Source organism: Lissotriton helveticus, chromosome 11, assembly GCF_964261635.1.
Source record: "Lissotriton helveticus chromosome 11, aLisHel1.1, whole genome shotgun sequence".
NCBI classification, from domain to species: domain Eukaryota; kingdom Metazoa; phylum Chordata; class Amphibia; order Caudata; family Salamandridae; genus Lissotriton; species Lissotriton helveticus.
This window is the reverse complement of record NC_136072.1, coordinates 33,094,469-33,120,955: the sequence shown is the minus strand read 5'-3', so window position 1 is coordinate 33,120,955 and position 26,487 is coordinate 33,094,469. Positions and strand designations below refer to the sequence as shown.

Sequence of the window (26,487 nt, the reverse complement as noted above, 5' to 3'; positions counted from 1 at the left end):
GATGTGTATTTTGTTAAACTAATGTGTTAAGTGGAAGAGACAGAAGCCGACCAGGATCGGAATTTGGTTCTGTTTATGCTCATGCAGGATCTCCAGCAGATCCCGATGAGGTCCTGAATCTGGTTCTGTTTATGCTCATGCAGGATCTCCAGCAGATCCCGATGAGGTCCTGAATCTGGTTCTGTTTATGCTCATGCAGGATCTCCAGCAGATCCTGACGAGGTCCTGAATCTTGTTCTGTTTATGCTCATGCAGGATCTCCAGCAGATCCTGACGAGGTCCTGAATCTGGTTCTGTTTATGCTCATGCAGGATCTCCAGCAGATCCTGACGAGGTCCTGAATCTGGTTCTGTTTATGCTCATGCAGGATCTCCAGCAGATCCTGACGAGGTCCTGAATCTGGTTCTGTTTATGCTCATGCAGGATCTCCGTGGTACAAAAAGGGGTGGTGATGGATGGAGCATATGAACCAATCAAACACTCACACCCAGTCAACAGATCTGGGTTTAATCCATCACCGTTCTTTAGCCCACTCTGCCACCCCAGTTCAGACAAACCGTTCATCCCCACCCCCTTTTGTACCACTTTGTTCGCCATAAGTTGGCAGGGTATTTATTTATTTATTTATTTGTGCGATTTTCTATAGCGCGAACTTTACCCGAAGGAGTCAGAGCGCTTTACATAAGCACCAGTTGAGAAACATAAGGATTTAGGATTACATGCGTTACAAAAAGGGTACACACGGAAAAAAATGGCAAATGTACAAGATGTAAAGTCACACAAGGAGGCGATACACGTTGATATACTCTAAGATGGTATAAACGTCTACTGCATATACTAGTCATTAATCTATATACATAGGGAAGGGATAGACATGGATATACTCTAGGAGTCACATAGAAATGGAAGAGAGCACAGCGGTCTACTGCATATACTAGTGATTAGAGTTATCTTTATATACATAGGGAGGGGATACACATGGATATACTCGTAGCTACTGTAGTCCCCTTGCCCCTCACATTTTTTACTAAGGTGGTGAACTACACGATTAAAGACAAAGCAGTAGAACACACCAACCTTTTTTAACCCACCTCACTCACGCTCACTACTTCACTCACTAGGGCCCTCACACCCTTACATCTACCGGCAAGGAACAAAAGATCTCCACAAGAGTGTAGCACCCCGTGCTACCCGTCAGGCATTGCAGCGCCGGCTTGACGTTGGAGCAGGAAGCCGATGATGACACGATACGACTAGCTGGTGACATGACAACAGCCGTTAAACCAGCCTGTTGTGTGAGGCATCCCTAGTTCCGACAAGGGATACCCTTCCCTGTTGCACTGAGGCATATCAACGCCTTACACGCTAGGAAGAGAGGAAGACAGCATACTGCACTACGCAATCACTAATCCCAGGGGAACTGTGTGCAATCATTTGTTGCATATACTCTAAGAGTCACATAGAAATGGAAGAGAGCACAACGGTCTACTGCATATACTAGTGATTAGAGTTATCTCTATATACATAGGGAAGGGATGCACATGGATATACTCTAAGAGTCACACAGAAATGGAAGAGAGCACACCGGTCTACTGCATATACTAGTGATTAGAGTTATCTCTATATACATAGGGAAGGGATATGACTGGATATACTCAAGGGTCACATAGGAACGGTAGATGGTAAAAAGATCTACTGCAAATACTAGTGATAAGAGTTATCCCTATAAACAAAAATAAGCACACATAGTAGAGATCCTCAGGCAGAGTTCCCTTAAGTGGGGTTGTAGGGGGTACGAAGTCACAACACCAAGGTAGGGTGGGAGGGAATCAAGGGTAGGGAGAGAAGGCAATGCATAAAAGGGAGGAAACATTTGAGGAACATCAAGGGGGAAACGAGGGAAAAGGGTAAAAGACGAAGGAATGGGCAAGAAGAAAAGCCGGGGACAAGAGAAAAACAGCCGAGAGCAGCAGCAAAATGGCAGGCAGGAAAAGTGAGGAGGTCCATGAGAGTCTGTGGTCCACCAATATAGTGCCTCAAGTGTTTCCCGTACCAGGGTGAGTAGTTAAGGTCATCCGACACTCCGATGCATCTTAGAAGAGTGCCCCTGGCCAAAATGAAAGTGCCCCGTTCGGCCTGATGCCTGCTTGTAGACAGAGACGGTTGGTATGAAACATTGTCCTGCAAGGCTTCGATATTCCCTACCACAGTCATGGTACAGGCACGTGGTATTCGTCAGCACACTGTGTGGTAGGCTGGCGCGCGCACACCACCATGAGCAGGTCCGTGGAAATCCAGATCAGTCTTGCGTGACCCCGGGGCAGTCTGGTGATGTCGACAACCTCAGCGCTCCAAGTGGAGGAATCCATAAATTCTTCAGATCAGGGGCAGCTTTTGGTGTGTGAGGGCTGTGAGAGTTGGGTTCAGAAGCTCAGTAGGGGGAGCCGATCGCCAGTTGCAGGTTGCCGCCAGCCGCCATTTTAAGGTCAGGCATGCGCGGGAAGGAATATCGTTATGAGTACTGCCTCCAGTGAAATGCCGCTAATGAAGCACCTGGGTTTTGTAAAGCTTGTGTCAGCCTCTGTGCTGTGACCTTCAACCGTACCTCCTGTTTGGGATAGCAGCTGTCGGCGCTCTCGGCGAGGTTGCGACCGTCATTTTGTACGCCGCCGCCTTCTCCCCCGCACTGCAAATTTTCACCGCTCCCACGGCTCCAGCAACGATCGGAGCAGCCCTGCAAGTGCCCCACACTCTCTGGTTCAGGGAGGGAGCATCGGTGTCGAGGAGAATGCTCTCCAGTGGCCAGGAGCCGTGCCGGAGCAGAGCGTGGACCGGGAGCCGAGGCAGACCCCCGCCTGTTGCTCCGCCCCTCCGCTTAGCGCCCTCGCCCGCATCCCGCTCCCATCTCACTGCAGGCACCGGGTGTTCCGACGCAGTATGCAGTGCCGGGGGCCCAGATTAGAGATCGGGATCGGCAAATAGGTAGGGCAGCCGTGGAGGATGTTAAAAGTTAGGCTGCAAACGTCAACATTATCGGCGCCATCTTGCTCTTCTTGAACCCTTTTGTGCACGTAAGCGGCAGCCATTTTGAGCACCATGGCCTCCCTGCACCTCGTTGATAGCCAGCGCGTCTCTCTCTCTCCCTCAACATCGCAGGCATCCCCCCCTCGCGCGCTGACAACCCCCCCCCGCTCTCACATGCCTTGAGTCGTAAACCCCTCTTCAGCGCAGCTCTGCCTCAGAACCCCATCCTGTTCCCAGCGCGACACCTCCCTTCGTTCCTTTCATGGTCCCAGACCCTTTGATACAAACCCCCTTTTCCTGTGTGCCCGTTTGTCTTCCTCGTTCCCAGGCCGCCACCTGGCTCTGCGGATACTATTTATTGCCCCCCTCCCCCGTACAGTAGGAAGCTTCTCCCGTTAAAGGATCAAAGCCCCCACCCTATGATATCCGATCAACCCCACACATTCCGTGAATCGGCGGAATGTCCAGCTGCGCGACAATCATCACCTATTGTGACCGGGGTGGGGACTTCAACTGTAAATGTGTGTGGGAACGGGCCTGAAGGGGAGATTCCGAGGATGTCCTTTCGTACTTCAAAGCATTACAAGCATGTGTAAACTGCAATAAAGATCATAAACATGTGTATAAGAGGCCAGGCCTCAGAGATGCGGTTAGAGCACCTCGTGACGATACTTGCTGTCCGAACTGATGTGTTCTCCTCCGGAGAGAATAAAACCCTTGTTTCCTGCCTTCCAGTCTCCAGCGCCTGCCTCTTCATTGATTAATATCTTGTGGGTTTAAGAGGCGACACCGCCGGGCAATACTTAAGGGTCTTTTATTCTGGTTGGTAGCCTGACCCTTTTTCCAATGGGCGTCCCAAACGTGGGGCCCATCAGTGACTCGTGGATCCAGTGGGAGAGGTCCTGACGACAGAGTGAACGACTGCAACGATCGGGAGTGCACCTGTCCGATAGACCCTCGTCTGACAGCCGATCATCCGAACTTCACTGGTTCCGAACAGACCTCTCTCGAGTGATCTACGGTCCTGACTGGGAACCATCAGGAGTGCCGCGAGGATTACGAAGAAAAGAGGACGATCGGGCGCTGGATTCGGAAGACAAGAAACTGTCCATGCGGTCCGGGTAAGGTCGTGTAAACACGACGAATTGCGAAATGATTATTTGAATTGTTTAGAAAATACTAGTATTACTCTTTGTTAATTTATTTGGAGATCCACTGTCTGCAAACGGAGAAACAACAGGCTCTCTCTTTGCAAGCAGTGGAGGATAGGCAATGCAGCCGTCGTGCCTATCTTTCTCCCCCACTGATTAATTATTTGAAACTGAACTATTGTTCGCAACTGTTTTCTGGAGATTCTCTGTCTGCAAACAGGAAAGAGCCCCCCTCCCCCCTTTTTACAGATAGTGAAAGGGTAGGTAACGCAGACCTTTGCGGGCCTACTTATTCTCCCCACTGAATTGTTTTTTTGACCGAACGTTGACTATTTGATATTGGTTCATGAGGTATTCACTGCCTGCAAACAACGTAGAATAGGAATATTCTGTCTAGTCTTTGCACGCAGTGATAAGATAGGCAGTGCTGACTTTTGTCCCCGTTGTGCTCCGTCATGTCTGTCTTCTCCCCACTGATTGGTAGCCTGTTTAGCCCGGACCGCTTATTAGAGATGAACCATCCGGCTCCACTGGAAGGCACCCCTAATAAGGACATGTTCATGAAGCATGGATTGATCGCTATAGCCTATAACAAACTGTGGCATAAATATACGAAAAAGGATCGAGAAAGTCAGTGGCCACTGATAGGATCCTTTGATGATGACAATATAAACGCGCTAGAAGCAGCCCTTGGTAAAAACAAGACAACGCCCACTATGCTTGATAGTTTCGGCATGTGGCGCAAAGAACTTGAACAACGTAAAAAGAAAACTGAGAGTAGGTTGGGAAAAGAGCTGCGAAAAGCAGCCCACCTAGCTGCTCAGAAACTAGAAGGAGAGATTAAGGAAAGAGAGAAAGCCAAACAGAAACTAGAAATGGAAACATCAAGTCAGTGTCCGGTTAGAACGTCCTCCATGCTCTACCCCGATTTACCCTCGAGACAACGAGCCAACGATGATCTGCTGTTAGGTCCTCCGACCATTTACATGCCCCCTCCATATGCCCCTTCCCAACCCTTAGCACAGCACCCACCACCCCCAGGTACAAACAAAGGTAGCACCACAGCTTCGGCCCCCATGGCCTCTGTGCCGGCCGAACCCCTTGTATTAAATACTACACAAACGACAACGTTAGGCGACCCTGAGACCCGAAGGGCTGGTTCTGCAAGAACAAACAGACTAAGCAAAGATGAGCGAACAGGGATCGACAAGATAGCAAGGACACTGGTAGAAAGGAAGGAAGATGAAGAGTACATCACGGATATGTTTAACTCGTATACCGGGAGTCACAGACGACATTTTACCGTACGACTGTGTTACCATGTCTTGAACGCATACGAGGACCGATATCGAGACAAAGGTCCCGAGAGCCTAACGACTCTGTACCGGAAGGTCGATATCGGGGATGAGGGCGAGTGTGATGTGACGGACCTCCTTACGCGTACGCTTGAGGTTTTCCGCCACCTCACTGAACGAGAATCGGGAACTAAACCCATGACATCCGTAGCGACCGAACCACAAACTGAGCAATCTAACACCATGATGCCGATACGAGAGGCTGCCCCTTACTGGGTTCCTCCACGAGGTGCAGGGACTAACGATGATGCAAACCACCCAGATGCAAAAGGAAGGGTAGTGTACAACTGGGTCTACCAGCTATGGGACCGGCAAGAGATTCTGACATTCCGAAAATCTCTGCCTGACCTACGTAAAAACCCCACTGCCTTCTACACTGAATTGGGTACAGCCCTAGGTTCAACGATTATGACCCTGGCTGACATCGACTTGTTTTTCGGGTTATGTCTACCAGCTGATGTGTGGAAGCAAATCCGGAAAGTCGACCACCTTGAGCTGTTTGGACATACCTGGTCACAACTCGATAACATCGATAAACAACGAGAACCTGGACAAAAGCCTTTGAAATCCATTCTAGACCTTCCAGATAAAATCGTACAGAAATTAAAAACCCTGATCCCAGAAAAGAAAGTGGACTGGTCGATAGTAACGGCCTGTCGCCAGAAACCCCAGGAGGATGTATCGGAATACTTCTCCCGGTTTGAAACGGTGTTCTCCGATTACAGCGGCCAGGACATGACCACTGCAACCGGACACCATCTGTTTGTCCAGAATTATGTTAAGGGTCTGTCATCGGAGGTCTCCCAGAAACTGCAGGCTAGCGAGAGTAGTTGGGCAGCCTCCAAACCTACGGCTATCCTCCAGATGGCCCAATATTATGAACATCAGAAAAATGAAAACGATAGGGCAACAGAGAAAAAGAAGAAGGACTTGAAAGAGAGGGTGATGATGGCCCAACTGCAAGGGGTGACTATAGGACGAGACCAATACCGGGGAAACTATCAGACGAACGCCCCTAAGGCTGCATTTCCCCAGGACCGCACTTTGACTCCCCACAGTGGACGTACAGACCTTAGAGAGGACCAGTGTGCTTTCTGCAAAGGAACTGGCCATTGGAAATCCCAGTGCCCAGTTCTTCTGGAAATAATCAGAAACAAAGACCCCAAGGACATAGCAAGTGGACCGAGAAATAAGGGACAACAGCGAGGGCCCCCAAATGACACGACCAACGACAGACCAGGCAGACCAAATACATTTGATCGACCCAGACAGAACCAATACCAGCAATCTGACTATGATGACGCCCACAACTTTGCATAGGACTGCCAAGGGCAAGGGAGGGATCCAGTCGAGCTCTATGTTGACCAGCAAGGCCCTTACGTCACTGCTAAGGTCCTGGGTACCAAGTCTCCATTTCTGGTAGACACTGGCGCAACACGTAGTGCGTTATCTAAACGACTGATTCCAAGGGCACCCTTGTCTGGCTCACTTATAACATCGACAGGTTTCGATGGAACGCCCTCCACTAACCCTTTGTCCGCCCGATCCTCTTTGACGTAGAAAACAACACCACTGACACCACGTTTTTACTTTCCTCCAATAGCCCTGACGCCATTATGGGACTTGACTTATTGAAACACTTCCGAGCGACGATCAGATGTTCTCAAGACGGAGTTCGAGTTTTCCTTTACGACAACCCCGTTCTGCTTAGACATTGCTCTCCCCGACGCATGTTTTCCATCACCGACGTTGACACATCCCTGCTTGACACTCTGCCTCCGTATCTGTGGGCCAAGGCGGATTCGGACGTAGGGCGCATGTTGATTCACCCAGTGCACATTACTGTCCGACCAGACGCAACACTCCCAAAACTTCCACAATATCGGATATCCACCCGAGGGCGAGAAGGCATTGGTAAAGATTATTCAGTCACTGATAGACGCAGGAGTGGTAGAGGAAGTGGTTAGCAACGTTTGCAACAGCCCTATCTTGCCCATCATCAAGAAACAGGGAGAGGGAGATGAGAAAGCATACCGTTTTATCATTGACCTTCGAGAGATCAACAAAGTGGTGGTACCCCAGTACCCTGTGGTCTCAGACATCACCACCATCCTGACTTTGATTCCTTCTACCGCCACCACCTTCACTGTCATTGACCTCAAAAACGCATTCTTTTCCATCCCCATCCACCCAGACAGCCGATATCTCTTTGGCTTCACCCTAAAAGCCCGCTCATATAGGTTCTGCCGAGCACCCCAGGGCTACACAGAAAGCCCTAGCATCTACAGCCAGGCCCTCAAGAGACAACTGGATCAAGTCCAGTTACCCGATGGAGTGGTGTTAGTGCAATATGTCGATGACATCCTTTTGGCAGCCGACACCACTCCATTAGCAGTTACAGCCACCATTCAACTCCTGCATTTCCTTGCGGAAAATGGCCACAAGGTCTCCAAGAAGAAGTTGCAATTCTGCCAACCCCAGGTCACTTACCTAGGCCACCTTTTGTCCAAAGAAGGAAGGAAACTCACTCCTGATCGAATCCAAACCATTCTCGAAACTCCTGTCCCTAAGACCCAGAAACAGGTTCGCTCCCTACTAGGCCTCACCTCCTTCTGCCGACAGTGGTTACCAAACTTTAGCCTCGTTGTGAAACCGCTGCTTTCTCTGCTAGGTAAAGACGTCCCCTTCCCACTCCCTTGGACCCCTGAGTGTCAAACCTCCTTCACGGAACTACGAGATGCCCTTTGTTCGGCCCCTGTCCTAGGTACCCCTGATTACAAAAAAGCCCTTCTCCCTTTACACTCACGAAAGGGAGGGGTGCGCTTTATCTGTCCTGACCCAGGCCATCGGCCCAAAGCAACGACCGTGCGCTTACTTCTCTGCCACTCTTGACCCTGTAGCCAGAGCCTTGCCTGCCTGCCTTCGAGCTGTAGCTGCTGCTGCAATCTCTATCCGACAGAGTGAGGGGATCGTACTCTCGAATCCCCTCACGGTACTGGTACCCCATGCAGTTGACACCCTCCTGAACCAAACCAAGACGCAACACCTGACGAGTGCACGATTGACTGGATACGAACTGACTTTGCTTGCACCCCATATCGCCCTGAAAAGATGCACCACACTGAACCCGGCAACTCTGTTACCCTTGCCAGAGAACGATCCCAATGTGCACCCTGTACATGACTGCGTGACTCTTACGGACGAACAGACTAGAAGTAGGGTTGACCTCAGAGACACGGCTTTCCCTGACCCTGACGGGGAGCTGTGGGTGGACGGTTCCTGCATCAAACTCCCCGATGGCACCACCTCCGCTGCCTATACAGTCACCACGGCTCGAACTATAGTCGAGACAGCCCGCATCGCACAACGATCTGCCCAGGCAGCAGAACTGATCGCCCTGACACGAGCCTGCATTCTGGCAGCCGGAACCACAGCGAACATTTACACCGACAGCCAGTATGCCTTCGGGGTGGTTCACCATTTTGGGCTCCTTTGGAGGGAAAGGGGATTCTTGACCTCACACGGCACCCCCATTTTGCACGGGGATCTAGTCTCCGCCTTGATCGAAGCTGTCCTTCTCCCCAAAAAGCTTGCAGTCGTCAAATGCCAGGCACACAAAAAGGTGACAGACATCATTGGGCAGGGAAATGCGCTAGCCGACATCACGGCCCGAACGACAGCTGAAAATAGGACGACAACACATATGTACGTGACCAGGTCACAAGCAGAAAAATGGACTGACGCTAGGGACACTATTAGAGACATTCAAACGGCTAGCACACAACACGAGCTGACTGAATGGACACGGGTGGGATTAAAAGATGACGAAGGCTGCTGGCGGACAAGAGACACAAACAAATGGTTGCTACCTGACTCGTACCTGATTCCCATACTGGCTATGGCGCACTCCCCTGCCCACATAGGATCAGCCCCCATGATTGAACTTGTCTCCAGAGTTTGGCACAATGATAAAATCACAGATTCCGCCAAACGTCTGGTCCAACAATGCTTGATATGCCTGCAACACAACCCCGGGAAAGGAACTGTAGTACCCCGGGGAGGATTTGGGGTCCCAAATCACCCATTTGAAGTCCTGCAGATGGACTACATCCAGCTAGACAGGTGCCAAGGCCTGAAATATGTACTTGTCGTGGTGTGCGCATTTAGCAAATGGGTGGAAGCATAACCAACCCGTGACAACACTGCTATGGCCACTGCAAAAGTACTGTTAAAGGAGTTTTTCCCCCGCTACGGCCTTTGTCGTATTTTATGGAGCGATAATGGCCCCCACTTCATAGCCGAAGTCATCCAGTTCATCTTAAAGGGGTTGGGCATCAAGCAGAAATTTCACTCAGTCTTCCACCCCCAGTCTGCTGGACTTGTTGAGCGACACAATGCCACACTAAAGCTTAAACTGGCCAAGATAGTGGCTACCACGGGTCTGAAATGGCCAGACGCCCTCCCACTGGCATTGCTATCGATGCGTTCCACCCCCACCAGACATCACTTAACACCTTATGAAGTTGTTTTCGGTCGACCCATGAGTGTCTGGTCTGCACCGAAACCAACTTCCATTCATGACGTCCCGGACGTCCTAATGTCTGATTATCTGTATAAATTGACTGAAACTCTGTCTGTCATTCATCAGCAGGTGCAACAGGCCATCCCCGATGCTTCCAGGGGTCCGGGTCACGCCATCCAACCTGGAGATTTTGTGCTGATCCGGAACTTTCAGCGGTCGAAGAGTTTGGAACCCCGGTGGACGGGCCCCTGGCAAGTGTTAATCACCACCCGGACGGCTCTTCGTGTGGAGGGGAAACGGCACTGGCTGCACGCACACCACTGTAAGAAGGTCTCCTCGACCCTGGCCACGACGGAAAACATCGACAACCAAGAAGAGCTCCTGAACAAAGACCGACCGTCGCTAACCTGCTATCCTGATACCGAAGCACTTGAACTTTCAAAATTCTCTGATCCCACTGTGCCATCCAGAGAAGGGTATTTCCTGCGTCGAAAGGAGGGAGCTTCGGCTAAGTAGACCACGAACTAAGTTGAATCTCAGAACGGTGACCCAAAGCAACCAAGGGTTACCTGGAGAGAAGCTAAACTAAGTCTGTGGTTCTGCCCACTACCGAGCACCTTGAAAATGAAGATGATGGAAGCGCCAGATAAGAAGATGATGGAAGCAACAGGAAATACCCACTACAGAAACCCAAGTACAGACAGACTCCACAGCTCAAAGACAATTACACTCTTCATCGCAATCCTTTTCTGCTTTCTCCTCATGACCACACTCTGGATTGTGGAAGAAAATGCACCTGCTCACGAAACATTCCTGACCACTGCTCAGCCTACCACCATGAAGGAACATTATCTGATTTCGCTCTCTCCTCAACTCAGAGAGAGACGAAAGGAGTTTTGGAATAACTCTTTCGTGCAGCTCCTTCACCAGCACAATCTCGCCACCAATGCCACCAACTGTTGGATCTGTGGGTTGCTACCCCACGCCACTGGACACTCGATACCATTCATCCCTTCACCCTTCTCAGTTCATGGCTCCTGCCTTGCTTGGCTGATCCTCCTGCAAGAAAGCTATAAGGACAATGCCACCTCCAGCCAAACCGTAACGCATTTCATCCACGGGGTCTGGCGAAACAAAACAAAGGCACACTTCTGCCCGCAGACCTCCAACGACTCAATCCACATGGACATCCCTGCAAAAGAACGAATTGAAATGCAGGTGTTCAACAATCCAACCAGACCCACCTTCTCCTACCTGCGGAAACGAACGGCTGCCACTCTGACGGTGGCCCTGTCAGTCATCAACGTCACAGGCCACATGTGCATAGAAGGACATGGGACACAGCTGGTGGGCCGCAGTGCTTGCCGTTTTACCAGAACTTTGGACTCCACGGATCCACCTTCCTTTGTGTCGTCCCCAAACATGTATTTCGTCTGCGGCACAAAGGCCTACACCTGGCTCCCCAAAGGCTGGGGGGGCACTTGTTTCATCTCTTTCATCCTTCCTCCAACTTATGTGGCCCCAGCGAATCATCATAGACAAAAACGAGCCAAGGACATTGAGCAAGCCGACTCAACAGGAGCACAGTTCCTCGATGCTATGAAGGGACTTGTTCCCCTCTGGGGCCCGATGGCAAACAGCCGTGCCATCCGACATCTGACTCAGGCAGTTGAGACAACAATGAACATCACAGCTGGTATCTTTGCTAACAACACCGCCGAACTTCAAGCGGTCCGCTTGGTGGCCCTCCAAAACCGCCTTGTCCTAGATGTGGTTCTTGCGGACCGTGGTGGAGCATGCCGCATTATTGGGTCCAGCTGCTGTACATACATACCGGACAACTCACCCTCAGTGTACAAAGCCATCGAACATCTTCACAGACTCTCTTCAGAAGTCCACCAGGAACAGGAAGAATGGTCGCTTGGTGGTTGGTTCTGGAACACCGTTAAGAACTGGGGCTGGAGACTGTTCACCATTATCCTGATTCCTGTGGTTGTAATATGCGGTCTATGCTTAGGAATTCAATGCCTGCCACCTCTGTGTTCATTATGTACAAATTGTATTTGCCCTAAGACTGTGGATTTTGGAAACGAACGCATGGGAGCATTATATGATGCCGAGGTTAGGAATTTGATGAAGATTGACATTGAGTAGGCAAGTTGGCTAGATATGTTGAAAAGGGAGGACTGTTAAAAGTTAGGCTGCAAACGTCAACATTATCGGCACCATCTTGCTCTTCTTGAACCCTTTCGTGCACGTAAGCGGCAGCCATTTTGAGCACCATGGCCTCCCTGCCCCTCGTTGATAGCCAGCGCGTCTCTCTCTCTCCCTCTACATCGCAGGCACCCCCCCCTCGCGCGCTGACACCCCCACCCCGCTCTCACATGCCTTGAGTCGTAAACCCCTCTTCAGCGCAGCTCTGCCTCAGAACCCCATCCTGTTCCCAGCGCGACACCTCCCTTCGTTCCTTTCATGGTCCCAGACCCTTTGATACAAACCCCCTTTTCCTGTGTGCCCGTTTGTCTTCCTCGTTCCCAGGCCGCCACCTGGCTCTGCGGATACTATTTATTGCCCCCCTCCCCCGTACAGTAGGAAGCTTCTCCCGTTAAAGGATCAAAGCCCCCACCCTATGATATCCGATCAACCCCACACATTCCGTGAATCGGCGGAATGTCCAGCTGCGCGACAATCATCACCTATTGTGACCGGGGTGGGGACTTCAACTGTAAATGTGTGTGGGAACGGGCCTGAAGGGGAGATTCCGAGGATGTCCTTTCGTACTTCAAAGCATTACAAGCATGTGTAAACTGCAATAAAGATCATAAACATGTGTATAAGAGGCCAGGCCTCAGAGATGCGGTTAGAGCACCTCGTGACGATACTTGCTGTCCGAACTGATGTGTTCTCCTCCGGAGAGAATAAAACCCTTGTTTCCTGCCTTCCAGTCTCCAGCGCCTGCCTCTTCATTGATTAATATCTTGTGGGTTTAAGAGGCGACACCGCCGGGCAATACTTAAGGGTCTTTTATTCTGGTTGGTAGCCTGACCCTTTTTACAAGGAGCTTCGGAGCTCCTGCTTCTCCGCAGCCGGAACCGGAAGTCGAAGTATGCTCAGACGTGAGTCCCTTGCTCACTTTGCCACTGGATTCAAGCAAGCCTGGCTGAAGACGGCTGAAATTCCAGAAACCGGTCCTCGGAAGCTTGTTTCCGGTCCAGGGAAGGCATGGCTTGGCAGTTCGGGCTGGACTGTTCCCATGAGGCACAGGGTCAGACTGATTTGCATATGGTCATGTCTGAACTGGGGTGTCAGTGTGGGCTAATGAACGGTGATGGATTAAACCCAGATCTGTTGACTGGGTGTGAGTGTTTGAATGGTTCAGATGCTCCGTTCTTCACCACCCCCTTTTGTACCATGCAGGATCTCCAGCAGATCCTGACGAGGTCCTGAATCTGGTTCTATTTATGCTCATGCCGTGTTCCTGCAGAACCGGACCCGAACATGAATCTGGTTCTACTTATGTTCATGCGGGATGAGACCAGTATCTGCATCTGGTTCTGTTTGTGCTCATGCAGTACCCCTTGCAGATCCTGACCAGAATCTGATTCTAGTTCTGTTTGTGCTCATGCAGAATACCTTGCAGATCCCAACTGGGATATGAATCTGGTCCTGTTTATTTTCCTGCAGGATCCCCTGCAGATGCCGACCAGTATATGCATCTGGTTCTATTTATGCTCACACAGTATCCCCTGCAGATCCCGACTGGGATATAAATCTGGTTCTCCTTGTGCTTCTGTTGGATCCCCTTTAATTATTGTCTGCTCTGGACATTGTAATTGTACATGTAATTGCATTTATATAGTGATTACTACCCCTGACAAGGCGTGGAAGTGTTTTTTTGGTGAGTAGCACGTTACTCCGGAACCCAAAAAGGATCGGTGGTGAATTACTATAGGTAGGTATTTAATTAATTTGAGTGGTGGACTTGTGAGTTTGTTATTTGGATTGAAAAAAGATAGTGGAGGTGTAGAAGAGGGAAGGGTTTGTATTTGTATAGTGCTTGTTACCCCTAAAGACGTGTCAAACTGCATTTCGGCGGGTAGCATGCTACTCCGGAACCCAAAAAGGATTAGTGTGGAATTAGTATAGGGAAATGTGAAATGAAATTGAGCGGGAGACATGTTAGTGTGTTAGTTGGATTGAAAAGGATAGTGGAGGGAAAGAAGAGGCAAAGGTCTAGAAAATGTAATTTTTTTTCTTTATTTTGGAGTTCATAGCAGTAGGAGGAGGTTTGGGATGACTAAAAAGGGGAGGCGGGGGAAGAGTCATAGAGAAAGGTTTAGAAAGGCTTGTTTGAGAGACCTGAATAGTAAAAGATATATGAGATGATGCAAGGAGGAGTAAAGGAGGGAAGATTCTGGTAAGGGTTATTTGTAATTAAAGCCGGCTGATGGAAAATAGCATTACATTTAAATAAGTACTGCAGAGCAATAACAGAGTCCACAAACAAGCGGTCATAGCTCGGGTGTGAGAGGAGGTAAACAAACAGTGGCAGCTCCTCCGCTGAGGCAGAGGGGTGTTGCCTCACTGACCAAAAGGAAAAATAAAATGATAACATACCGTTATTATCATTTTAGTTTTCCTATCATAGTCAGTGGTGTGTGGGGCTGGCCAGAACAGGGGGTGGAGAGGTGTGCACTTCCTAAGTGCACATTAACTGTTTGGCCGGCCCTCTTGGCACGGCCAAATCGGTGTGCCAACCATTTCCAATCTGAGCACCGAACCACAGCGCTCAGACCATTAACAACTCTTCACTGCAGCGTTGTGCTTGTCTCAGGGGAGCCCGGGTGCTTCTTGCTGCGAGCTGGGACTGCAGGAAGAAAGAAGATGATGAGGGGAGGAAAACTTCTCTCAACACCCTTCGAACTCCTCTTAAAGACAATGTCCATTAACTTCCCTGCACAGGCTTCCTTTACTCCCCATCCTCAGACTTTCTGCCCGTAATTTCTGTAGACCCGTGCCCACGAGCCCCCAAACTTGTAGTGGTACCCCAACCAGAGTGACATTCTCTCTCCCACCTTGACCAGTTGTCCTGGAGACAGGGCAACTTGTCTCTATCCACACTCTACTTGGGCTGACTTTCAGGCTCCTCACCGGGTGCCATCGGGCCGCAGCTCTTTCTACCCGACCTCCTGCACCTGTTTCTGCTGGGCTTCCAGGCTTTGCAGGGCTGCCACCATTGCCATTGGATCAGGGGATTATTTACCCCATTTCAGACTAGTGGTGATAAATACTCACAAAAGCGCTGGATGTGATGTTGCCCATAGTGCTTCTCTGCGAATACTTCAGAGCAAAGCATGCAAATTGAACCTTCTGTGTAGGACTACATGAGCCTACTCATCATTGTTAATGAATGTGAAATCTCAGAAAAACTGATTTGTTAAAAGGTGCTGCTCCCAATTAATTTTAAAGTGTATGGGGTTTGGGTTCTTCTTGCTTCTTTTAAAGACTGACCCATTGTTGCTCAAAATACAAAGTTTAGGTTTGAACATGCTTCAGTTCTGCTTGGACACAAGCTCAGAAGTAGACATTCCATAACCATGATTCCCTTATTTGATCAGACCTACAGAAGCTGACAATGTACCTCAATGTACAAATGTAGATGGGATAGCACACCAAGAAAGAAAGAATAATCTGGTTTACCTTGGAATCCAGGGTTACATGTGCACGTGTAGCTTCCAACGGTGTTAGTGCAGGTTGCATCTTGATGGCATCGATTATTCTGACACTCATCTTTATCAGCACAGTATGTCCCATTACCTATCAAAGACCAAGAAGACATTCAGTTTACTTCATTATCATCAGACACAGCATATAATCTGTGAGGTGACACAGCGATGACAAGTGCATAACCAGGAATGGACAAAATATAGTTTTCTATTGATGAACACATGCAAATATCATGAGGAATGATAAGATAGAAATTTCCCTGGCACCAGTAGAACTGCATGTGCATTCTACAGAAACATCTGGGCTGGACAATAATTTACCACATCATCAGAACCTGGGTCACAGTGGTAAAAAATCCAACAGTGAGGTACCTGAATATCCCTCATATGAAGGCCGACCATCTCTACTGCTCTCTACCCAAAAGAGGTGCATTTTAATGAAACCAGAGCATCCTACGTCTTTTATGCACATGCAGCAGGGTGCGAGCAAATGGTTTCAGACAAAGTATCGCGATGGAAAATGTGGCACACCTATATTTGCATTCTATACCAATAGTATAAAATATATATAAATGCAACAGCCACAGTTGCCAATAGATGCTGCTTGCAGGCACTCCTGAAACCTTTGAAGCACATCTGTTAATGGTACTGTGTTTTTACCTGACTGGGTTGTAGTGACAAGTATGCGGTTCAGACCAGGCATCAAAGTATCCACCAGAAAGATTTCTACCATAATCTTTACCTCTGATGGCAATTTCTACCTGTGGATGTCAAACAGATTTCAGAGCAATACCCCAACCCTGGAGGAGGGATGATGGATGGTTAGAGAAGGAAATCCTACAGAATGAACCTAGCAAAATGCCTATCCCTCTATACATTGGAATTTAGGCAGTAATGCTTGCCGAACGTGTGCAGGGATGCCCACGTTGCCTCCTTGATGACTTCTGCGATGGGGAAGCATATTTCAAGAGTAGAATTTAAGAAATTGGATCTGATCGACTGAGCTCCGATACCTTGTGGATGGTCTTTCTTGGCCAAAGCATTTCAAGTTCTGATGCATAGGATGAGCCTTCTCAAGAGAGTCCTGCACCGCTTTACCCTTAGCACTGCACTATGCGACTAAGAGTTGGCCATCCAAACGTATGTTCTTGTTGCAGTCCAGATCGAAGTTGATCGCCCGACTAGGAACCAACCAATCTAATTGGTCCTCCTCCTTCAAGGAATGGGACAGAGGGTAAAAGGTTGGGAGAGTGATGGACTGACCCATATGGAAAGAAGTCGCCACCTCTGATAGGAAAGCAACCTTGGATTGCCGCACATATTTTTTGGAATAGAAAGAGGTAAAAAGGAAGACAGGAACACTCATCTGGCGGAGTTGACAGCCAACAAAAACAGAACTCTGAGAGTCATTCCTGGGACACTATGTTGGGGCTCAAACTGAGTTCCCATAGGAAAAAATCTAGACTAAGTTAAGGTCCCAATAGGGCACAACAATGGAAGTTGGAGGGTACACATTGGTCAGCCCCTTCAGAAAACACATGACAATGGGGGACTTGAAAAGGGATGGTTAGTCCGGTAGACAGAGGATTGCAGATAAGGCTGCTATGTACAGCTTGACAGGGCCTATCACACAACAACCTCTGAGTGAGAGAAAATGCAAATTTTAGAACCTGAGACAGCTTGGCCTGCCAGGTGTCCACATATTTGTCCGCATGCCATGCAACATAGTTGCCCCATTTGCCTGAGAAAAAACAATTTGGTGGAGGGGCAACAGGCTGACAACATGAAGCCTACCACTGAGGTGGCAGCGTAAAAGAGTTCAAATTTTCATGCTCAATCTCCAAGCATGAAGGTGGAGATCTTGCAGATTGAGATGGAGAACCATTCCCCTCGACTGGGAGAGTGCTTTTCCTGTAGTAGATCACAATGGAATCCAACAATTTCCCATGTACTGTAGCCACTGCCTGCCGAGGCACCACTGCAGAGCCCACCCTCATATGCCAATGTGCATATGCAACTAGAATAATGCAGGAAATCAGCAGACCTAGGAATCTTAAGACTGTCCGGACGGGGACTCTAATGACTTGTTGAAATATTAGGACCATTTCCTGAATATTGGTTATCCTCTCAGGTAGAGGAAAGGTGCAGAGGAGTGTGTAGTCCAGTACCAACCATATGAACTGGAGTCATAGGGAGGGCCACAGGTGAGATTTGGGCTTGTTCATGGAAAAGCCCAGGTCGAACAGCAGAGAGGCAGTTGACTGTAGAAGGCACATCACCACCATCAGTGTAAAGAAAAATAAAATGATGATAACTCAATATAAGTATCATTTTATTCGTTCCTGTTGTGGCAGCTTTGTGGGCGGCTGCTCTGCTGACAGAGCAGGGGAGGAGTGGTTTTCACTCCCTAAGTGCACATGGATGTTTGGCTGGCCATCTCGGACCGGCCACACTTTCATGCCCACTTAGCATGTTCTCCACCCAGGCTGTGTTAAAAAAGATATCCCAAAAAATTCTGATTTGATGGGAGCTATTGCAAAACTAGTTTTGTCGAAAGATTATTACACATCAATTTTGTGGGGCAGGATATTTCAACAGAAAGGGGGTTTTGCAAAGGGGATTCATTTCACAACTTTCCTTAAAAAACATGATGTAGTCAGACTTCTTTAATCCAAGGACAGGGTATAGTTAGGAAGCATTGAAAATTGATTAGCACTTTGGAAAGTAACATGGCTTAGAAGGTATGATGGTGGATGGGTCAGGACATGATGCTTGTAAGTAGCACTGTGAACCAATAGGAAGGTAGGGGAGTATGTGTAAACATGTTCTTAGTGTACAAGACACTGTGATTATAATTGCAATCAAGAACTGTCTCTAAGTAATACAAACTCCTATCCATGTCTTCTTCCAAGTGTCTTTCTTGACCCTCCACACCTAAGTCCCTAGTTTAGTCAAACAAGTCAGCGTGGCATGCTTACCGTTGAATCCGGGTTTGCAGGTGCAACTGTAGCTTCCAACTGTGTTGATGCAGGTGGCATACAAGGAACATGGCTTTACCATGGAACACTCATCAGCATCTGTGGACGAAACACATTAGTAGGTAGGTTAGTACCAAAAAGCGTCGGACTGAATGGTAATGTTGAGGTTCGAGACCAGAAACAGATAAAAAGTACCATCTATAAACACTGTAACATGTAATTATATTGTGACAAATGCCTCCCTGTATGAATACAGGCAGCAATGGAAGCTTCTCTCTGTTAAGCTCTTTAATTGAGTTTTGACCAGCCAAAATCATAAAGTTACTGCTTCCAATCTGCAAAAAGCAGCTCCTTAATACTGGGATTTTCCCCAGCACCTGAAAAGCAGGGGCAGTGACACTACTCCAAATAAAAGGCATCTCTCAATCCACAAGATCCAAACACCTTCCAGACCAACTCCTTGTTGCCTTTTCTGATACAACTGTTGGGGAAAGTGTCCTCTTCCTAATACTAGCAACTCGCTGCCGCAATTTATTTTCTCATCACATGCCAGGAAGGTTTTCGTCTTGGGTTTTGTACAGGCTGGGACGCCTCGTCGCTGAGGCAGCTACACACTGTACAAATCTAAAACTAAATAAAAAATAAAACTAGGCATTTTATTGGCCTGTGATAATCTAAGACAGCTAGTGGTCATCCCATTTTCTCTCTGACACCACAGTCTGTATCTCCTTCCACACTCAAGGAGTCCTTTATATTTAGATATGCTGTCAAATACACTAACAGTACATAGAACACTATTTCTGACCTTTCTTCTCATATGTGCACTCAACAAACATGATTTTCTGACACCAAGGCCCCAGCTCAAACATCCTTCTTTTGGGCTTTAAAATATGTTTTAAAGATGGTGGAGGAATGGCCCTTGTCCTTCAATAACAGACCAGCCTGACGTTTGAGTGGTTTGAACACCAGCCGGGTAAATGCATGCCCTGTTCCTCCTTCTTACTCACAATTGCTTGTCACCCTCTAAAAATCTGAATTCTTCCAAATTGACCTGCTTGCCCTGGCCTTTGAGAGTGTGGGAATGAAAGCTTTGGTTCATAATGTTGTAGGCCACAGATACATCTAGGAGGACCATGGCTCCAAAACCAAGTCATGCTGAGGTTCATGACAAGAAACAGATTAAAAGTACAGTCTATAAATACTGCAAAATTTAATTACATTGCGAAAAATACATGGCTGTATAAATGAGCATCAGGATGTTTATGGTCCTGTCTGGACACTACCTGTCCTAATAGTTCTTGAGCAGCAGGACCAAGACTGATCTGCATAAGGTGGGTCTTCACACAGAGTGGCATAGTGTGTGAAAAAGCGGCGACTGGAATACCCCTGAGGGTTCACAATTGGTTGAGATTTACTCAAACATTATTTGCATCAATTTGTGGTTTGATATCATAATCGGACTCACCAAACACAAATAACCCTAGGAATCCGTAAAGAACCAGAGCAGAAATGTGAATTACAGGAAAGCCTGCAAAATATGTATTAATGAACGATGGACAACAGGTTCTATTTTATGGTAACAAATGTGAGATCCAACTCATTGGTCATGGGAAACAAAGATACTGTTTACCTTCTGACCTTCCCTGTTGAGCAAAGTTAACTAATCTTTGGTCAATTTCATTGCAGATTTTGTTTCTGTCTTTGCCAACTTCATTGGAGTCCACATCTTCAAACTACAGATCATATACCACTAATCTCTGCAATCACCTTATCAAGTAGAAACGCCTGTAATGCGATTTATGAGACCTTAAAGCCACAATATTATACAAGCTACAAAGAGCCCAGCATTTTCCCACCCGCATCATATTTAATTGGTAGCATTCTGGTCCCATCACTCCAGCTCTCTGAACATTCCATATGCTGTCTGTTAGACAAAGGACTTTAAAAGTGCATGGTAGAGAAAGCATCGAACAGTTCTGCACCAGACTCCACTTCCAAATTCTGCAAATGATGCTTCCATATCGCCCAATCAGATGCCTAAAATCAGCCTTCCAACGCTGCCTCACTCTGCCCTCATCAAAAGAGTTATTTAGGGTAACATCTCTGCAAAAATAAGACTTATCACTATGGAGTTCACCTCACCCCATCTCCCAATGAAAATAACCCCAGATAATTCCAGAAATAGATAAAGTCCCTCCACTGCCACCAAGCATGCACCCCTGAATTAATTTCTCCTCAGTCTCTTCCCTTGATTTTCTTTGCATCCTTTATTAGCAAGAACACTTTATGAAACCCGTAAAGTTGAATTAAATACATTTAAATGTATCTTATGGATATATCCTAGGACCTGAGTGGCTCTTACCTGCACAATTTACTCCATAGCCGGTCAGCCCTGGAGGGCAAGGTCCACAGCCACTACTGGTGGTGCAATTCACCCCAGGGAAGCATCCTTGCACGCAGGGGTCAGGCGGGACATCACAGTAAGCACCAGAGTAATTATTTTTGCACACACAAGCCGAAACCTGTTGGAAAGGAGGCTTTAGCATGAGTGTGTTTAAGAAACTGGATCTTTACAGAATCAATACCTAAAAATTAACTCAGCACGTCTGTAAATTCAGATAGATGTGGCAATTCCAAGCAACATCATGCAATTGGTCTGGATGCTTTGCATCACCAAAGGGTTGTTGTAAATAAATGAAAATAGATGTGAAAATAGTCCAGTAATGTTCAAACACATGGTATCCAAATTGTATGTGCAGATGGAAAATCTTTAATTACAGGATTTAGGGCCATATGTATCAAGGCCAAATGGGTTCGCAAATGCCGAAATTCGCTGAATTTCGGTGTTTGCGAACCCATTTTCGCAAAATGGTATGTATGAAAAAATTTGGGTGCAAAATAAGGAATCGCAAAATTTGCCATTCCTTATTTTGTGATTGCATTTAAGGAATCGCAAATTTTGCGATTCCTTAAATGCAATGTATTAAGCAAAAAAAAAATCCAAAATACCCTTAAGGAATCGAAAATTACCACCAACTTCTAGTTGGTGGTAAGTTGCGATTTCCTTGAAAAATGCACATTTCAGCATTTTTCAAAGTGCCATGTGACGCACATACATGCCCTTAGGGCATGTATGTGCACCACATGTACACCCATGCTTATTTCAGGGGTGCAACAGGGTGTCCTTTGGACACCACTGCACCCTTGAAATTATTCTCAAATTGCGATTAGCAAATTGTGAATCATAAATTGAGAAAAAATTCCCATTCCTTCCTATGGGCCTCCTGGCCCATAGAAATGAATGGGAAAGTATTCCTTAATTGCGAATTCGCAATTTGCGAATTCGCAATTAAGGAATATCAAGAAATCGCTAACACATTGCGCTTTTCTTGATACATAACATTTTGCGATTCTGAAATAGCGATTTCTTAAAAATCGCTATGAAAGAATCGCAAATTGGTTCCTTGATACATATGGCCCTTAGTCTAATCTCGATTCAGTTTAATCATGATTCTCACTTCTGTTAGAACACTGCATCTTAGAGTTCCATCCATGTGCAGATTTCACCATCAAAAAGTTGGTGAAGTGTGTGTGGGGGAAAAAGGAGAAAGAAATTATGGAAATTGTTTAGAAACATTGATTCTCGCTGTAAATCTTCATCCCTGGGGTGAAATCTCAGAATGGCTGGTAATGTTGGACCTCGGATTTACGCTGTGGTACCAGTAGTTCTGGGAACAGGATTTCTGAAATGGTGATTCTGCACTTGTCGTTAACAGGCTAAATCTTATGGGGCAGATTTATGAAGACCTTGCGCCGCCGGTGCGTCACTTTTAACATGGGAAAAAGTGACGCACCGGCGGCGCAAGGCCTTCATAAATCTGCCCCTAAGTAGGTATTACTGAGCGGTAATATTATTACTTCTGCAGTGTATTTCTTAAACAGACATCCTTTAGCACATTTCTAATGCATACCATGTGACATGAACCTCAGTGCTCAAGGTCTTTGTCATCTTTTAAGATCTAAAGAGATTTTTTTTTCAATAACATTTTGACCCCCAAACAGTTTTTTACCTGAAAATTGTAGATATGTAATCCCTGAATGTTCACGCTGTGATCAGTCAAACAGTACATTTAAATATTTCCTTTTATATTCCATGACTTCACCAATGAGAGCAGGGTTTGCTCCCTGTACACTTGAGCTGACAGAGGGGTGGGATAGGTGCCATACTCACATGAAGCGAAGAGCCATTGATCTGCTCGGTGACACTGTTGTCACACTGATCCTTGAGTGCACAAAAGCAGAGAATGAAGATTGGCTGGAAAAGGGCAGCAAGGTTGTTGGAGCTTGTGGCAACTATCTGAAGTGTAACAGGAGCCATGCTGCTTGGACTCCAGAGCAAAGTACCATTTTCTGGAGAAAAAAATAGAGAAAAGGACTGACTATTAGAAAGAAGAATGTTGTGTTTCCTCGAATTTCAACATGAATAGTTTGGCGAATTCTAAATTTAAACCACAAAAAACAACAGGCCATACACTTTAAATGCCTCCTTTTATTGGCTGTCTGGAGTTCACTAAAACTTTCCGCACAGGCATAAATGGATTTACTACTGCATCCCTTGCTGACTCCATCAAGGCATGAATATAACACACTAACCATTCGTGGTTTTCAGGTCCATACTGCAAGAGGAGAAGTTTTTTTAGCCCACTGCTCCATTCTTTTTAGACTCCCTATCTTTGGTACTGGCACCAGGGACACCAATACCAGCGTCAATGTAATCGGTAACAACGCCGGCAGCTGCTCAGAAGGCAGTGGAAATTAATCATGGTAACACTCCGCTTCAAATCGAGACGGAGCCGAAGAGGGGTCATTTAGGGACAAAGTCTCCTGCCTCAAACCTTCCACTGGCAACGGTGCTTGCTGTCTGTCTCAGCGCCGGCAGAGGCAAATTCACTGGATCACCGGCATAAAAGGAGCTTGTTGGTAGTGTGCCGGAAAGCCTCCTAAGGAATAAAAGAGAGTACCCTATGGGGCCAACCGGCGCACCAGATTGAGTCGCAGTTCTAGCAAAAATGCTGAACATAGCATTTAAGAAGGTTGGTTGAGCCAGAAACACTGGATACTCCTCTTGTATGGGAGACACAGGTGGAGGCTGTGGAACAAACCAGATCTAAACCTTGCTTTAGCTCAGGTTGTCCAGGAGGAGTCACAGCACTTGGAGTTGAGGGCAATGCCGGAGCTATCCCTGGAGATGGAGTTGGAGAGCTCTCACCTCTTTCCCCACGAGACCTTGGAGCCGGGTACACGGACTTTAGTGAAACATTTCTTGAAAAGCGACGCCGAGAGCCAGGACATTGCTCCTTGTGGTTCTTTCTGGACAACTTCGAAGAGTGGGGAGACGGCGACTCTGACCGAGGTTAGGATATCTGACAACCTCTCTTCCCTTCTTCGCCCTTGCAATAAAGAGCCTTGCCTCCTGTTCCTTCAAGGCCTTCGGGTTCATCTTTTGACATGATGAACAGGCCTCAACATCATGATCGGAACTCAAGCACCAAAGGCAATCGTTGTACAGATGCATAAACGATCTTTGTCCATCGCAATCCCTGCACTGCTTAAATCCGGACTTCCTCGGAGGATACATCTTCACTTGAAACAACGTTGCACTTGTATCAAAGGGAGAAATCTCCTACAATATGGAGGTCGAAGGTGTGGAAAAAAGGGAACAGACGTCAGCACACCAAAGAGATCTTATAGCTCTGATGACATCAAGCGGAGTCGGATGTTCTTGTCGACATGGGAGAGCTGTAAAGAAAAGTTTCAGTGGAATGCTGGCAGAATGGGATTTTCAAAAGGTGAGGAATCCGCAGGTAGATGTATCCGTCAGAAATAAAGAAATCTCCTAAACCTAATAATTCCAGACTATTACACCACCTCCAGACCAAATAGAAAGAAGACAATACGCAACAACACCACTTTTCAGGATGGAAGATTATCTGGTCTATACCATTTAAACACAAATTTGCTCCCATACTTGTGCAATCCAAATTCGTGACACTCCACGGATCCTTCTGGACTTCCAAATTGTTACATAAAATGATTCTCAGAGATAGTCCCACCTGCTGGAATTGTACCTCACCCTGGAGATCTTCCCCACATGGTTTTTTAAATTGCACTCTTTAAAAGACCTATTGATCTCAAATGTGCACTTTTCATGAATTAGTACGGCAGATAATCACACCAAAAGATTTCTCAACCATAGTTTTTGTCCCTTTCATCTCAAATATATGAAAAGAGGAGGACATATATCAATTAGATCTTATACGCACACTAGGATGTAAAATCATCCTTAGTAATTGGAAGGATTACACTAAAGTTTCCTATTCAGTGTAGATAAAATGACTAAGAGGATTCACAACACAAATATGCCCTACTGTATCACTCTTACAAATCATTTACAGCTAGATACTAAGTATCGCAGAAGATCCCGAAAACCGTTAGCGTCGAAGACGCGGAAAAAAGGGAACTGACGTCATCACGCCGGCGTGGGTCTGATATGGGGTTGGTGACGTCAGACGGAGTCGCGCGCGATGCCGTGCTCCTGTGACGTCGCCCACGTCGGCGTACTACGAAGAAAATTTCCGAACGTTGCTGACGCAAGGGGGATATTCACAAGGTGAGGAATCCACACGGCAGATGTATCTATTAGAATATGCCCTACTGTATCACTCTTACAAATCATATTCTATTTCTAAAATGTAATTAGTGGTGTCTACAGTAAATCAGCTACACACTTACGCAGTCCGAAACTCATGCCTCCCCAGTCCCATTTTGATTTTAGCTGGAATATGTTTAGAAATGAATCAACATAATTCTTCTGCATTGACAATGTTACTACTTGTTTTATGATGCATATGATTATTGGTATCCTATCTTCAGACTGATACATAAAAAGAACTCCTCCATTGTAACTGCCTTATTATTTTGTTCTGCAATAACCAATAAAGACTTATAGATAAAAAAAAAGACTCCCAGGTTGTGCCTCATGTTGCACTGCTCTCTATATCTAATGTAGGGCTCCCAGCTCAAAGAAGAGGATCTAGCATGTAAATCTATGAAAGACCCCATGCAGTAAAAGTAACAATTCAAGGGAACACAAATAAAAATCTTTCTTAGGCTGATTATGAAATTTCAAAGAGGTTTTATCTTACTAGTCTAAGGTCCACCACCACAAAGTGCAACTATATCAAAACTGCTATCTTGACAACAACAAAATCAACAACGTGAATTTTTGCTTTAATTTACCATAAACTCGACCATGCTACATCAAGCACATTCTCCATCATGACTAGGCAGCATCTGAAATTAGATGCAATGAAGAACAAGTTACTTACCTTTGGTAATGCCTGACATTCTATCTAGCCAAAGATTCCTTGCCTTGGATATTCCCTATAAGTCCTACTGGATCTTGACATTTTTGAGCAATCCCCTTGAGCACCGGTAGGTGGCATCAGACGACTCCATGTGGGATCAACTGCACATGAAGTGACGTGAGCAGTGCCTATATAGGCGCAACGCCAGCACACTGAACTTAGTTCTTGACTGTTTTCCTCACCTGAAGCACAGCCAAGCTGAGGAGGAATGAGCAGTGTGCCAACAGTGAGGTTCTAAAGGATCTCTTAATTTAGAGAAGCCAGTGCACAGAACGGGGAGCATCCAAGAGGAATCTGCAGCTAG

The 26,487-nt window shown here is 46.9% G+C and overlaps 1 protein-coding gene across 1 annotated transcript in view; it reads right to left on the bottom strand.

Moving 5' to 3' along the window:
* Positions 1–26,487, bottom strand: part of LOC144792796 (uncharacterized) — an 844,113-nt gene that overhangs the window by 123,717 nt on the left and 693,909 nt on the right. The window contains exons 64-67 of the mRNA XM_078667999.1: positions 22,988–23,166; positions 21,119–21,278; positions 18,757–18,855; positions 15,753–15,869 (exon numbers count right to left, since the gene is read on the bottom strand). Coding sequence (XP_078524125.1) covers positions 15,753–15,869; positions 18,757–18,855; positions 21,119–21,278; positions 22,988–23,166 — 555 coding nt within the window. The remainder of the gene's footprint in view (positions 1–15,752; positions 15,870–18,756; positions 18,856–21,118; positions 21,279–22,987; positions 23,167–26,487) is intronic.